The sequence below is a fragment of the Bombus vancouverensis genome, unplaced genomic scaffold (genome assembly GCF_051014615.1).
Source record: "Bombus vancouverensis nearcticus unplaced genomic scaffold, iyBomVanc1_principal scaffold0048, whole genome shotgun sequence".
In the NCBI taxonomy this organism is placed as follows: Eukaryota; Metazoa; Arthropoda; class Insecta; order Hymenoptera; family Apidae; genus Bombus; species Bombus vancouverensis.
In genome coordinates this window covers 331091-346150 of record NW_027468939.1, presented here as the reverse complement: position 1 = coordinate 346150, position 15060 = coordinate 331091, and the positions used below count along the sequence as shown (strand labels likewise).

Genomic DNA, 15060 nt, shown 5'->3' with positions numbered 1-15060 from the left:
AATAAACGGAAATTCTCGTATCCATTGAGAAACGATAGGCGATTTGAAAGTGTCACTATGAACGGTGATTTATCGATGCAAGATAGTATGAATAAGATATTTTATAATCTGCGAAAAAAGGTAAGGAATATTCTAGATTTTAGATTTTAGAATTTCCACGTCACAGACGAGTGTGTTTTGTTATTTGATTTGTAATATTGCTGCAGTTCTCTTAATAGCTGTTCGTTTCATGCGATACTCGCACATAGTATCTATGACTTTTGCTTCTAACAATTTTTATAATTAGGCTGTATCAAATATTTTTAACGTTCGTGTTTCATGAAAAATCATGTGTAACTCGTTGAATTCGCAAATGTAACAAAAAATTACATGAAAAAACTTATTATTGTAATGAAAAAATAATTATATTAGGAGGAGAGTCGTATTTCGGAACGTCATCGGAACATATTATACCTTGTATGTGATTATTTGGAACACAATGGGTGAGTATATTATAATTAAAATATATTCCTAGTTCCAATTCTCTTGAATAGTGTCAGTGACCAATCGAAATAGAAATCAGTGGACATCGTGGAAAGAGAAGGCGAAACCAAATTTGAAAATTCGACATCGGTAATTCAGTAGTTAAGAATAACTCAATCGATAATGTAGATTAACTAGTTATAAACAAATATATGAAATATAAATTCAAATTATTCTTATCCATCTAAAAATTGGAAATTAAAGAGCAGAAGACAAGAAATTATCTTCGAGGATTTATATAGTAAATACATTCTTTTGCCTGTCTTACCTAGAGATAAAACAGTTGTTTGATGGTTATCTTATAGTGTTCAGTCATTGCGAAAAATATTTTTAATCAGTTAAAAACTATAATTAATTAAAAACTACATTTCTTTAGGTATATAGACATTAGCGATGTATTATTCCGGGAAGCTCGTCTATCTCCCGAACATCGGGTCTGCGACAACATCGATTTGGAAATTATCGTTGCAGAGTATGAAAATTATTACAAGATGAAATTTCAAAAATATCCCATATTGTGTAAGAAAATAACTGGAAGGGAAATGACGAGGGAAGTGACAAATGCAAGCAAAACGTAAGAATTTAAATTATTTAACGATATTAAACGGTATTCAACGTATCGTATTCAACGTATCGTATTCAACGTATCGTATTACAATATGATCCAGTGTTTGTAGAAGTATTGAGACAAAAGCCAAATCTGTTAGTAAAGAAGCGAGAAGTGAGCCTGTGAAAGAGACGAATCTACAGCAGAAGATAACTGATGACAATACGAATCATATTAATCTCGCAATGACAGTGACGTCACTATTCCCCAATGAGAGTGATGGACGTTCATCAGAAGAGCTATTTAACGTCCCAATGGAACAATCCATGCAATCGAAGATATTGAAATGCATTGAAAAGCTTTATTCAGATAATCCGGAATTACGAAAGATTGCTGAGGACATCTCATGCGTAAGTTATTTTCGATTAATATACGTATCGTAAAGCTTTTAAACGATAAAATTCCCGTCGATAAACCGTCCAACGTATATCGACGATGACGTGATTTCAGTAACGCTTCAAATATCAAATTACGTAACGTTTACTTAATATAGAGAAGACGCCATTTTATCTTTGTATCGTCACAGGAGATCATAGTAAACAAATTAAATGTACATTGGGATGACGTTATAGGCCTAGAAGAATGTAAAACCGCTGTTAAGGAGGCCATTGTGTATCTCCTTGAGTATCCTATCTTTTTTGATGGCCCGTTTTCCCCCTGGAAAGGTATTTTGCTGTACGGCCCACCTGGTACAGGTAAGATACTCGCATTCTTTTCATTTCTGTACGTGTTTACAAGAAATATACAAAACAGGGAAAACGATGTTAGCGAAGGCAGTCGCGACAGAATGCCATTGCACCTTTTTTAACATAACTGCCAGCTCATTGGTCAGCAAATGGAGAGGCGATTCCGAGAAGTATATACGTGTAAGTTGCTTTGTCTATGTAAGTTTCTTTGTTCCTTTGTCTATGAAGGAGAGATTCTAGGTATAAAAAGATTTGATTTTATTTTTCGTCATTTATATATAAATAGAATAGTTGTTTGGAAAACGAAATGTTATCATATTCGTGATGAGGCAATGAATTTAAGGAATTTCGAATATAATATTTAATGAATAATACATTTGTTAAACTGAACAGGTTTTATTTGAACTTGCCTATAGTCATTCGCCTACAATTATTTTTATCGACGAGATTGACTGGATCGCCACAAATAAAGGAGACTGTATATTGTCTGAACCTGCAAAGAGATTCAGATCAGAACTTCTTTCTAGATTGGATGGATTAGCGTCTAATGAGAATTCTAATGTAGTTCTTCTGGCTACAACTAATTCCCCTTGGTACGTATATCACGTTATTTCAATGTTTTCTAAGTAGAAAATATCGTAATATTTCTCCAAATTCCAAATATGTTATTGTGTTGTTTGAAGTATTCCTTCATTATTATTAGTATAATAGAACGATAATATTTATTGTAAATATGTTATTAGGGGCATTGATGCAGCTTTACTCAGGCGTCTCGAAAAGCAAATATACGTATCATTACCCAATGAAGTTGCTCGACTTGGTATATTCAAATTGTACCTTAGCAACCACTTATTAGAAAATACAGATATTGTAAACCACATAGTAAAATGTACTGAAAGATATTCTTGTGCAGATATAAAATTGCTTTGTAAGCAAGCGTGGCTACTAGAAATAAGCCCGATATGGAGGAGACTTGAAAAGAAAGAAACACCTGTTACCACTTTGAAATATGAATGAAAAAGTTATGAAATATTAGCAAAATTGTTTAAAAAAATGTCACCTACAGTTATGCAAATAGATAAATATGATACGTGGAACAAATAAATACGCAATCGTAAGGACAGATATTGAAAAATATAAATAAATGGATTATCGTTCGAGAAATCATTCGCATGTGTGTGCATGTGTGTATGCGCGCGTGTGTATGCGCGCATGGGTGTGCGCGCATGTGTGTCATGTGTGTCATGTGTGTGCGTGTGTGTGCGCGCACGCGCTATAGGCTAAGTTTAAAATGTTCGGTTGTATTATATCCTTGTATTATATATGTCGGAGATGAAAGGAAAACCGGAGCCTTCCCTTTGCAATTTTGAGGAAGCCTTCTAATGCTTTAGCCTAGATTTTATCATAACTGTAATTAAGCAATTGTCATTTGTAATTGTTTGATATTTGTGAAAGCGAAAGTGGGTTCGAGGTGACAACTGGTCGCCGAACGTAGCCACGGTCACGGGATAAACGTTTTGCCTGACGAAGGTGTGGATCGGTTGTATTGTTCTCCCTAGAAATCACATAGAATTGTACTTTAGAGATGTCGATATAATGGGACACACGTTGTATTAGGAATCAATCTCCAGACAGAAACTGCCTAGTAACGGCGTTTGAATCTTTCTCGATGTTTCCAAAGAGTATACAACAAACTTTTGACAGAAATTGCCTAGCAACAACGATTGGAACCTTCTCGATGTTTCCAGCGAGCATATAACAAACAAATGCAGTCGTATAGCGAAAAAGATTTTCATCAGATATTCATTCGTGTGATCGCCTTGGAAAGTGATACATCGAGCAATTTACCGAGTGTCTCAGCAATTGTATTTTGTGTTTAAAATTATTCTACACATAGTAAAGAGTTATCCCATTGACGGTGGATTCGTTTGAACCCCGGAACATTGTTAATAGCGTTAATTAAATTCATTATTCGTGAAACCTATCAATCGTTAATCTCATTATACGTTAAATTCATTATTCGTAAGACATATTATTCATTCCTCTTATTGTTCGTTAAACTTATTAATCTTTAATCTAATTATTAGTTAAACTTATCGTTTGTTAATCTTATTATTTATTAAACTCATTATTCATAATATTTTGTAAAATCTTGTTTATTCGCGTAAATATATTCTCTGTTTCGAAAAACAATGGCTAATTCAAACAAAGGATCATTACGCGCCTTAAATCCTAATTATAACCCGACATATATATGTGAGTGTATTTTATCAAAAATATGTTTTTTAGTTTTTCTTATCTTAGTAATTATTTTTAAAAAAATAAAGTCTTATATGAAAATAAAGCTGTTCTTTATTTCAAATAATTGAAGTAAATAAATACAATGAGTTTTATATTTTATATTATCTTATATTAATATCTTATATTTATCTTATATCTTATTATAATATCTTATTTTAATATCTTATATTATCGTTATATTGTTATTGAAAAAATTGATATAATCAACAGTTCTTCCTGTTCTCTTGATTGTTTCTTGCTTGTTTCAAACCATGATAATAACCTACAAAAGAAATAACATAGTCCATTGAAAATTTAATATACAATAAAATACTTATGTGAAATAATTACCTGTGTGAAAACCACTAATATACCATGACATCAACATACTTGAAAGTGCGTCTGTATCATTATCTGGTAATCTAGTACATTTTATTAAAATTTCGTATTTTTTTTCCAAATAAAATGTTAAACTTATTCCAAATTACTTATTAATATTAGAAGTATTCAGCATTCCATTAGAATTTTTAAATTGTACTTACTTGGCCATTAATTGTGGTGGTAAAGGAGGTGCAGGTGGCATTATATCAGTCATCGAATTGAAAGATGGTCCCGGTATGAAGCGATGTTTATACGCATTTGCTTCTTCAGAGTCACAATCCATTTTTTCTACATTATATTTTTTCGAATTTACATTTGTAGAAAAATTAGTCTCACAAGTCTCATCGTTCTCTTCATTGAATTTCTCTTCCAAAGCTTTCTTTTGTTGTGCTATTTGACTTTGCAAACCTTCTGATTCTAAAAGAGAACTCAACTCGACTTTCTCTGTATTACCATAGCCTAAACACAGAGTAAAAGAAATTTTTGTCATTTAATAGAATGACTGAGTGCCATTCAGTTACCGTCCTTACAGGCAATGTATTAGAATTTCCCGTGCATAAATGTATATGTATAAATGTTTGCCTTGATATATGTAGTAATAATCACTCGTCTAATGAGGAGAATTATATTCCAAGCAGCTAATAATGAACAATAAGTAACATGCATGTTTATGGTTCATGACCCTATATTCCACTATATCATCTATGGGTCTCCCCATAGACATTGACAGGTACTCCTGCCCAGTTAAGGACCTGCTGAATGACACTGTGATAGACTATGCGAAAGCCTTTACTTCATATATATATGTATTTTTAGTACATTTCTTAATTGACATAACCATCATGCTAAAGGTATTACCTACAAATTTTACAACACACGTGCCATTGTTTTCGTAAATTTTTTATATTATAGCTTCATAAATTTCTCCATCCTCTGAGTATATTGCACGACAAGGTGCTCCTATGATCCATTTCTATAGAGAAAAGATGTGTATACAAATAAATATAAGTAAATAGCAAAATAAAATAATTTGCTTCTTAATCAATATATTTAATAATATTCTGTATCAAATTTGTAATATTCTATCAAAATCACAACCTTGTGTAATTTACTTGCGTGTTTAGGCTGCTTAAGATTTTGTAGGTTTTCTTTCGGTTGAGAATTTCCAACATCCATTCCCATTCGCTTGATAACTTCTTCTTTTGCTAAATTTATTGCTTTATCATATGCTTCTATTAATGCACTATCATCCCAAACATTATCATTGGCTGTGTCTGTATCCTTTTGAGATAGCAAATTATACGTTATTAATATTGATACAAGTATTTTATTATCAAACTATTGCAAATTATCATATATGTCATTTTTCAAAAATTGACTAAAAGGTAGTGGATACTGTTAATTACTATTATGCTAAAATCTTGTACTAAAATAATGTTAAAACCATTACGTTTCCATTACCATACATACGTTTCCATTTCCTCGTATAAAAAGAACATTCATATCATCTGCCATTTTAAAATAACATCATTTAAATATTGAATTTGCTTCTGAAATATTAATTTGTCTCATTTCTTTAACTCTAACACATTGTAAACAATGATGACATTATGCCAACTATAATACTAAAAATCTATTCCCCATTCATTCGAAAGATTATTTTTTGAAGCAAGGTTAACATTGAATGTTCCCAAACTTCAATAACTGTATTTTACTTTCTTTACAATATCTAACAATATATTAGAATACTATAAAAAAATATTGTATGCACAAGAAACTGTTTATAGCGAAATAGCAAAAGAATTAATCACATATTATAACTAAAACGAGATTGTTAAGTAGATTATATTACACTGCATATGCGTTAGTGTTTCAGCTGGTAAATATAGTTTTTATATCTGAAGATAAATAAGATTTAATTCTATAAAATTGCATAATGAATTATACATCTATCTATTACTATTCGTATTTCCCCTTAGTTGTATGTTGTCAATAGCATCAATCACGAACATATAAATAAATATAGAAGAAACCGTTCGGAAATGGAAAGGGAAAAATGAACATGGAAGACAAGAAAGTTTTCTTCAGGTTTAGCGTATGCGTGATACGCTTTGAATGTCTCAGATAAAGATAAAGATACTCTGCTCATTTCTATTTGTTCCGCAGAACGAGAAATTTGTTGTCTTTCATATTGGTTTTTACGATTCAATTTTTGGGCAGTTTTCCCTAGTGAGTGTCGGTCCCTGTTTGATATAACCAGACCGTAATTTATACAGATATGTATTATAGATATATATTTGTAAAACTGAAATCAGATGAAATAAATGTTGCCTGAGGTTTTAAACGTTTAATAAAAACAATATTTCATTTGGAAAAAATGTAAGATATGTAAAATTACACATTGATCATTTTGCTGGTCTTGTATCATAAAACGTGTGGCCCGAAGAGCATGTCACGACCGGCATACTTCAAATCCGACGGACTGACGATAGAGATAAAGATGTGGCGGCACTCGGCGACAATGTATATCGCTGAACCATCATGAATGAACCATCAACATCCCAACGGTCCTTCCACCGAAGGTTCTAGAAGAAAGAGCACGTGGCAACGATCGCGGACGCCTAGCAAATGCATGGACGGTGGGGATGTGGAGGGATGACAAAAGAAAGTAATCGGATCCGATCGAAAGTAAAATCATAAGAGTCAGTCTTAGAAAGTCACGCCTAGAGTTCGGAAGTAGATTGTAAAGTGTATTGATGTTAGAAAAAAAATAAAGTTTTCTTTTTTTATTTTTTTACCTCAAATTCCTTTTTTATTTTGTTATTTTACGTGACATTTTGGCGATCCTGCCAGGATAGTGAAAAATGTTTGTTCGGAAACCAAAAGACATTCATCATCTACGGAAGATCGAATTATTTGGGACTACGGTCATCCGCAACAACAAAGTAACTATCGCGAACCAAGTGAAGTAACAATAAAAGGTAAACTGAATTCCTTTGTACGTTACCGTGAAAGAAAATTTAGCTTCAGTAGCCAAGACTCGTCTTCGTCTGAAAATTATAAATCAGCGCAATAATGTCTAAGGCAAACGAATCTCAAACTTCAACCTCAACTGACCCAATGTTGCGAGCAATATGGGACAGTATTCAAAAACAGAACGAGAACATTGCCCTTTTACGAGAGGAAATGTTACGTTTGTCTATGCAAAATGACGAAGAGAACAGACACAGGGCAGCAGAAATCGAGAATCTCGGAAAAACCGTCGCAGCGCTACGGACTGGGTTCGGATCCCCTGCGACCGATGAATTTGCTTCCATTATCACCGAAGACAATTAAAGTGCGTCGACAGCAATCAATCGCACCGTGAATATGGCAAAAGCACGCAAACTGTCAGGGTTAGCAGCTCCAGACACCCCACCTGTCCACCTCGACATCGAACAACCCGAGGTGGAAGAAAGAGGCTATTTTCCGCCCGCTCCTCCCACTCTACGAGCTAAGGATGCAATACGCTACATCCCAACGCTCAACGGAGATGATGATGTAGGAGTTGAAGACTTCATCAAAGAAGTGAGAAGTATGAAGGATCGCTGTATGGAGCAAGATCTATTGCTAAAAGCAATAAAAGTGGAAAAAATCGTGGGGAAAGCAGCCCAAAGTATTCGCAACATTCCTATTGAGTGTTACAGTGATCTGTACGACGCACTGAGAAATAACTTAGCAGCACAACTGACTTCGGATGAGTACCAAGAACAATTACGAGAGTTGAGACAGGGACGCGAGGAATCAGTGCAAAGTTTTAATATTCGGTTTAGAAGAATACTCAACCGTTTGCTGTACGCAGTAACCAATGAGTACCCACAACCACTAACGCGTAAAATTATGACTGAAGAAATCACGAAGAAGACTGTTCGTGTATACCTAAAGGGACTCAGACGCGACATAGGACGAATACTATTAAGCAGTGAACCCTTGAATCTTCCGGAAGCTGAAAAAAAGGCAGCCGATGTAGAACGCTACTTGCGAGAAGAACGACAACCTAATTGGTCATGTAATCGCTTACCTTCGGTTAGTAATCGCCCCGACAACCAGCATATGCAGGTAAGACGATCTGTACCATCAAGATCGCCTAACACGCCAGTAGCTCAGAAACCTGCTACGTTTAACCAAGTAGAAAATAGATCACCTGCTGAACGCGCGTAGATGAAGTGCTTCAAGTGCGGAAAGCTGGGACACATTGCCAACAAGTGTCAAAATTTTCTACCACCGATCCAGCGCGATCAACCACCCGCAAGGATTCAGGCAGTCCAGGAATGGGACGAAATACAAGAAACAACATCGAACCAAGAGATGGACGAACCGTACGAGACATACGAGTCAACATCGCCACGGGAAGACTGCTCGCAATACCTTTGTCAACCCGAACCGAAGAGCGAGTATTTCTGGTCGACACAGGAGCAGGGATAAACCTGGTGAAACGTAACAAAACTGTCAACGCGATACAAATAGGGCCTAAACAAAAATTTTCTATGGGACGAGACAAATACGAAACTAACGAATACGTAACGAAACGAATTTTTGGACAAAATCACATTTTTCACATAGTACCGAACAATTTCCCTATTATCGAAGACGGAATCATTGGGCTACCATGTTTAGAGAAGTATAACTATTCAATATCCAATGACAAAATCCGATTAAACGACAAAACCATTTTATTTCAGAAACCAATACATTTGACTCCTGGAGAAAACAGAGTTCAAACAATCTATTTGGAAGGCAAACCAACTAAAGTATGTTTTATCAACACTGGTGAGCAAAACATTGAAATTTCTAGCAATATTCAAAATTCTCATGACTTTTCCAACGTATCAAAACTAAAAAGCCTAGTGAGAACAGATCACATTGAAAAACCAATCCGTGAATCCATCGAAAAGATTATCCTCCATTATATTGACATCTTTAATTTAGAAACCGATCTTTTACCCTGTACTAATTTAACTCAGCACACAATTTCGTTAACCAAAGACAAAATTATTAACACGCGATCGTATAGACCACCGGAATGTCACCGTGACGAGATTTCGCGACAAATAGGAGACATGTTGAAGAAAAATATTATAGAAGAATCCGAATCCCCTTATAACTCTCCGGTATGGGTAGTTCCGAAAAAATTAGACGCCTCAGGAAAACAGAAATGGAGGATAGTTATCGATTTCAGGAAACTAAATGAACTCACAGAACAAGACGCTTACCCTTTACCTGATATAGACGACATTTTAACACAACTAGGAAACGCAAAATTCTTTTCGGCACTTGATTTATCCTCAGGATTCCATCAAATTCCAATGAACGAGAAATCTAAAAAATATACCGCTTTTTCGACACCGCAAGGGCATTTTCATTTCAATCGAATGCCATTCGGACTTAAAAACGCACCCGCTACCTTTCAAAGATTAATGGACAGAGCTTTAGCTGGACTTGTAGGAAAATACTGCTTTGTTTATTTGGATGACATAGTGATATTCGGAAAAACGATTCAAGAACATAACGAAAACCTCACGATAGTATTTCAGAGACTCAGAGAATTAGGACTTAAATTGCAACCGGACGAATGTGAATTCATAAAACCGGAATTAGAATACTTAGGCCATGTAGTTTCATCCGAAGGAGTCAAACCAAACCCCAAGAAATTAGACGCTGTAAAAAACTTTCGATTACCCCGCAGTGCCACGGACGTGAAATCATTCTTAGGTTTAGCAGGTTATTACCGCAAATTTATTCGAAACTTTTCCAAAATCGCGAAAAGCCTTACAGACTTAACAAGAAAGGACACACCATTCCATTGGACTGACAAACACCAGATTAGTTTTGATACTTTAAAAGACAAACTCTGTAATTTCCCAATATTAGCTTATCCAGACTTTAACAAAACCTTTACCTTAACTACCGACGCAAGTAACGAAGGACTAGGAGCAATACTGTCGCAAGACGGTCATCCTTGTTGTTACATTTCAAGAACACTGAATCCACCCGAACGAAACTATACCACGACAGAAAAGGGACTCTTAGCCATCTTATGGGCCGTGAAAAGATTAAGACAATATTTGTTAGGACGACGCTTCATTATTCGAACCGACCACCAAGCTCTTAAGTGGCTACACAATTGCAAAGACCCTTCTAGCAGACTGATTCGTTGGAGACTTAGACTCGAAGAATATGAGTATGAAATCGAATATACAAAGGGTAAAGATAACACAGCTGCAGACGCTTTATCTAGAGTTCACGCAGAAACTCGCGACGAAGTAGTTAACCTCGACCTAGTAATTGATCACACTAATTCATTCAACGCATGGAAAGACAACAACGAGAATCCGAAACTCTTAGAAATTAAACCAAATGACCAAACATTTTACCAATTAACTCGAAACGACTTAGGAGAATACGACGAGACACTTTGGATCAGAAGACTTTACAAAATTCTTAAAGATACAACAAAAATCGGCATAGGAAATAGCGATTTCACTGAATTAGAGAAAACACAGATTAAACTCACGCTAATATATTTTAACGACACGTACAAGAAAATTACTTATGCACCTAATCCCATCTTAAAACTAGACGAAAACGAAATAATACAAGCAATAAAGGAAAACCATAACGACACCGTAGGACATTTAGGGATACAGAAAACGTATCAACGGATCAAGGATAAATTCAAAATTTCCGGACTTTTAGAAAGAGTAAAAAACTTTGTGAAAACATGCGACACATGTCAAAAGGGGAAACTAACACGTATCAGACCCAAAGAATCCCCACAAATCTCAGACACGCCACTTAACCCTAACGACAAAATCGCTATGGACATCATAGGACCGATGACGAAAACCAAACGCGGAAACCAATACATACTTTCAATACACGATGAACTTACGAAATATCTGATACTAGTTCCCCTTAAAACGCAACGAACTGAATCCATAATTAACGCGCTCATTGAACACTATATTTACATATTTTCGGCACCAAAAACGATCCTAACAGATCAGGGACTTTTGTTAGTGATTTAATGACGAAATTTGAAGAAGCTTTTAAAATCAAACACATCAAAACAACTTCATTTCACCCACAAAATAACGGATCCCTCGAAAGAACGCATGCCTCAGTTAAAGATTTAATTCGTATTGCATTACACGACAATGACAAAGAATGGGATGAAGTACTTAATTTCATTTGTTTAGGGTACAACACCGCGAAACATGAAGGAACAGGATTCTCTCCCTTTGAATTGACCTTTGGGCGAAAAGCTAACTTACCTTCCGCAATATCCAAATTTCCCACACTTACATATGATGATATGTACTTACTTTGGCAAAAACAGTTGAATAAATATTGGGAAACAGCTCACAAAACACTTATTCAGAATAAGCAACGATACAAGCGAGACCAAGAAAGAAAGATTGTTAAAACTCAGACTGTGTTTAGGAAAGGAGACTTTGTTTTAATTCACAACGACCATAAAAGAGATAAGTTGGACCTTGAATGGTTAGGACCCTACAGGATTAACGATGTGAAAACTCCTTATTACATTATTTCTATCGACAATGCTAAGAAAAAGATACATGGTAACCGATTGAAAGCGTACTTTTTTCAGGATAATGCTGACCCTAGCACTAGTAACAATACCCTTAATTAGTTGCCTTAAATTCACGGGATAGGAATTACGCTTTGTAAACAAACCCAACCAATTCACGATCGAAAACTACAACATGATTACGCCTCTGAAATTATTAGCTTCTCGAACACTAACAAATATTGTAAAATTGCTATATTTAAGATTAACGAAATAACTTTTGTACCATCACATGCAGAAAATCAATTCATAGCGATCCCTGAAAAAAAAGCGTAAACATATCCTTTGATCTACATTTAAATAATTCCATTCTACTACGATCTTAGAGGACCAAGATCAATCTAACCAGGGGGGTATGTCACGACCGGCATACTTCAAATCCGACGGACTGACGATAGAGATAAAGCACTCGGCGACAATGTATATCGCGGAAGTGCCTAATGAACCATCAACATCCCAACGGTCCTTCCACCGAAGGTTCTAGAAGAAAGAGCACGTGGCAACGATTGCGGACGCCTAGCAAATGCATGGACGGTGGGGATGTTGAGGGATGACAAAAGAAAGTAATCGGATCCGATCGAAAGTAAAATCATAAGAGTCAGTCTTAGAAAGTCACGCCTAGAGTTCGGAAGTAGATTGTAAAGTGTATTGATGTTAGAAAAAAAATAAAGTTTTCTTTTTTTTATTTTTTACCTCAAATTCCTTTTTTATTTTGTTATTTTACGTGACAATACCATCGGCGCCTGGATGAACCTTGATAACTCGGCCCAGAGGCCAGTGCATGGAGGGAACGTTGTCCTCTCTGAGGATGACGATTGTGCCCTTTTGGATGCTGTGTCCACCCTTGCTCCATTTATTGCGGTTGGTTAGCTCGTTCAAATACTCCTTATGCCAGCGGTTCCAAAAATGTTGTTTAAGCTGTTGGATATGCTACCATTTGGAGAGTCGGTTCGATCGAATGTCCCTGAAATCTCGATCATGTAAGCGCATTAATGAATCGCCAATGAGGAAATGTCCGGGAGTGAGGGCTAGGAGATCATTTGGATCGGTGGAGATAGGAGTTAGCGGGCGGGAATTGAGGACTGCTTCTATTTCTATGATAAGAGTATTACGGTGTTAAGCTCATATGTTTCTGTTTCTCCACTCGCGCTGCGCCATAATATCCTTTGATATTTCCGATCCTCTGGTCGTACGAGGAATTGCCGATACATTTTTTCGATGTCGCCAGTGAGTACGTACTGATGAGCGCGGAATCTGTGGCGGATCGGTATCAACAGGACGCCGACAGGTCGAGGCATCAACGCGGTGCAACACCTCCCGCGCGATCCGCGGGTACCAACCGCCAACACTAGAGGGCTACGACGACAACGAGTCTGTCTGTCTAACTCGCTAGCGGTCGAATATACGAGCGATTGATATAAATACCGCACCTAGCGAGACTCCCTCTACGTTTAAGGCAGGGACTACCGGGCATAGCCTTACTGACGAGTCCACCGGTAGTCCCGGGACGAAACGCACAACTCTCCCTCTCTTTTCATCCGTCACAAATCTAATTAATATACAAAATAAATTGTGAATTGAGTCGAGAATATAGGATTTCCCCATTTTCATGATTATCGTGATTTTTGTATAAATATATTTTTTAAGATACTAATAATTAGGTACTTATAAATTAGTATTATCAATTATTTTGCATTTATAATTCCGCCTCTAGTATAAGTGTTAATTGAAAACTAACTTTATGTTTCAAAAAGTACTAGCAAAGTCGTTGAGTAACAAGCCACTGATGCTAACACAAATAGCATTGTCGTAATTAAATATTTCTAAATATTCATTTTTCATTTTGAACCTGTAGAAACAATTTATTATATATACTATTAGCTAAGCTATATACTATTGACTGACAAACATTTCAATTTAATTTATGGTTGGAACAAAAGACAGTTATTTTTCATTAATTGAAATATTGCAATGCAGAGTACTTTCCAAAATACGTCGAGAGTATTCCTGATGGTGAAACGAGCGTTGCTTCATCGAACGCAGCTAAAGAAAACAACATCTATGTAGTTGGTGGTACGATGCCTGAAATAGAGGGCGATAAATTGTACAATACCTGTACTATTTGGGGTCCCTTTGGGGGGGAACTTTGATAGCAAAACACCGAAAGATAAGTAATATATTCCTTTATGGCTTTGAATTTGAAAATATTGGGGTGAAGAAAGTGACTCTATCTAGGAATAATTTAGGAATATACATATGTACATACGTATACTATAACCAATTCTATAATTTACGGTTTATAAAATACGTTATGATACGGGAAACGCCCATTTTTGTTGTAATGTGTTTGTTGTTGTATAAATTTTTCACATACGAAAATACTTATTTTTTCTCCTTTTTAAACATTATTAAATGATAAGATTTTTTAATAAAAGAAAGTGATAAAAACGCTGTCAGTTATTAAATAAAAAATAATTAAAGTTTAGGAGTTGGTAACTTTGATATTAAATTACAAAAGTTGCAGCAATAGAATTAGCGACTACATTTTTATGTTATTAGGTACATCTATTCGACATCGACATTCCTAATAAGATTACTTTTCGAGAGAGTGATTCACTCAGTCCTGGTAACTCCCTAACGACGTTCGATGTGAAGGGCTGCAAAATAGGTATTGGCATTTGCTATGATATTAGATTCGAGGAAATGGCACGCATTTATCGGAACAAAGGTACAGTAACTTAATCGATCAATACTTAACTAGCAAAAAATTAAATATCTTTCTTAAATATATTCTATATAAAATTAATATAATCTGTAACTCTGTATAAAAAGAAGCTTAATTTAAAAAACCAGTATATTTGCTGAAAATGAAACAAATAAAAGAATTAAAAGCACAATAAGAGGACTGTCCTCGCATATTCAGAAATGATGGAATGTGAACCGTGCAACTACGA

At 35.5% G+C, this 15060-nt stretch overlaps 3 protein-coding genes across 7 annotated transcripts; 2 read left to right on the top strand and 1 right to left on the bottom strand.

The window, feature by feature from the left end:
- The first annotated feature begins 383 nt into the window (after window positions 1-383).
- LOC117165277 (katanin p60 ATPase-containing subunit A-like 2) lies at window positions 384-4159 on the top strand. Of its 5 annotated transcripts, none has more exons than XM_076627191.1 (7): window positions 384-482; window positions 899-1096; window positions 1191-1479; window positions 1656-1824; window positions 1883-1995; window positions 2209-2408; window positions 2559-4159. In XM_076627191.1, the coding sequence occupies exons 2-7, from the start codon at window positions 1014-1016 to the stop codon at window positions 2830-2832; spliced, it is 1128 nt and encodes a 375-aa protein (XP_076483306.1). In that variant the 5' UTR covers window positions 384-482; window positions 899-1013; the 3' UTR covers window positions 2833-4159. The 5 variants fall into 5 exon arrangements, with proteins under 5 accessions (XP_076483306.1, XP_076483305.1, XP_033204601.2 ...); XM_076627190.1 differs by having other exon boundaries at window positions 481-612; XM_033348710.2 differs by lacking the exon at window positions 384-482 and having other exon boundaries at window positions 747-1096; window positions 1203-1479.
- A 44-nt stretch (window positions 4160-4203) lies between these two features.
- Window positions 4204-6091, bottom strand: LOC143304690 (survival motor neuron protein-like). The gene is given in 6 exon segments (XM_076627194.1): window positions 4204-4378; window positions 4447-4517; window positions 4638-4935; window positions 5335-5449; window positions 5575-5757; window positions 5938-6091. Coding segments are annotated over 6 exon segments (780 nt in total). The 5' UTR covers window positions 5992-6091; the 3' UTR covers window positions 4204-4319.
- A 1041-nt stretch (window positions 6092-7132) lies between these two features.
- Window positions 7133-8684, top strand: LOC143304689 (uncharacterized). The gene has a single exon (XM_076627193.1). The coding sequence runs from the start codon at window positions 7846-7848 to the stop codon at window positions 8674-8676; it is 831 nt and encodes a 276-aa protein (XP_076483308.1). The 5' UTR covers window positions 7133-7845; the 3' UTR covers window positions 8677-8684.
- Window positions 8685-15060: the final 6376 nt, after the last annotated feature.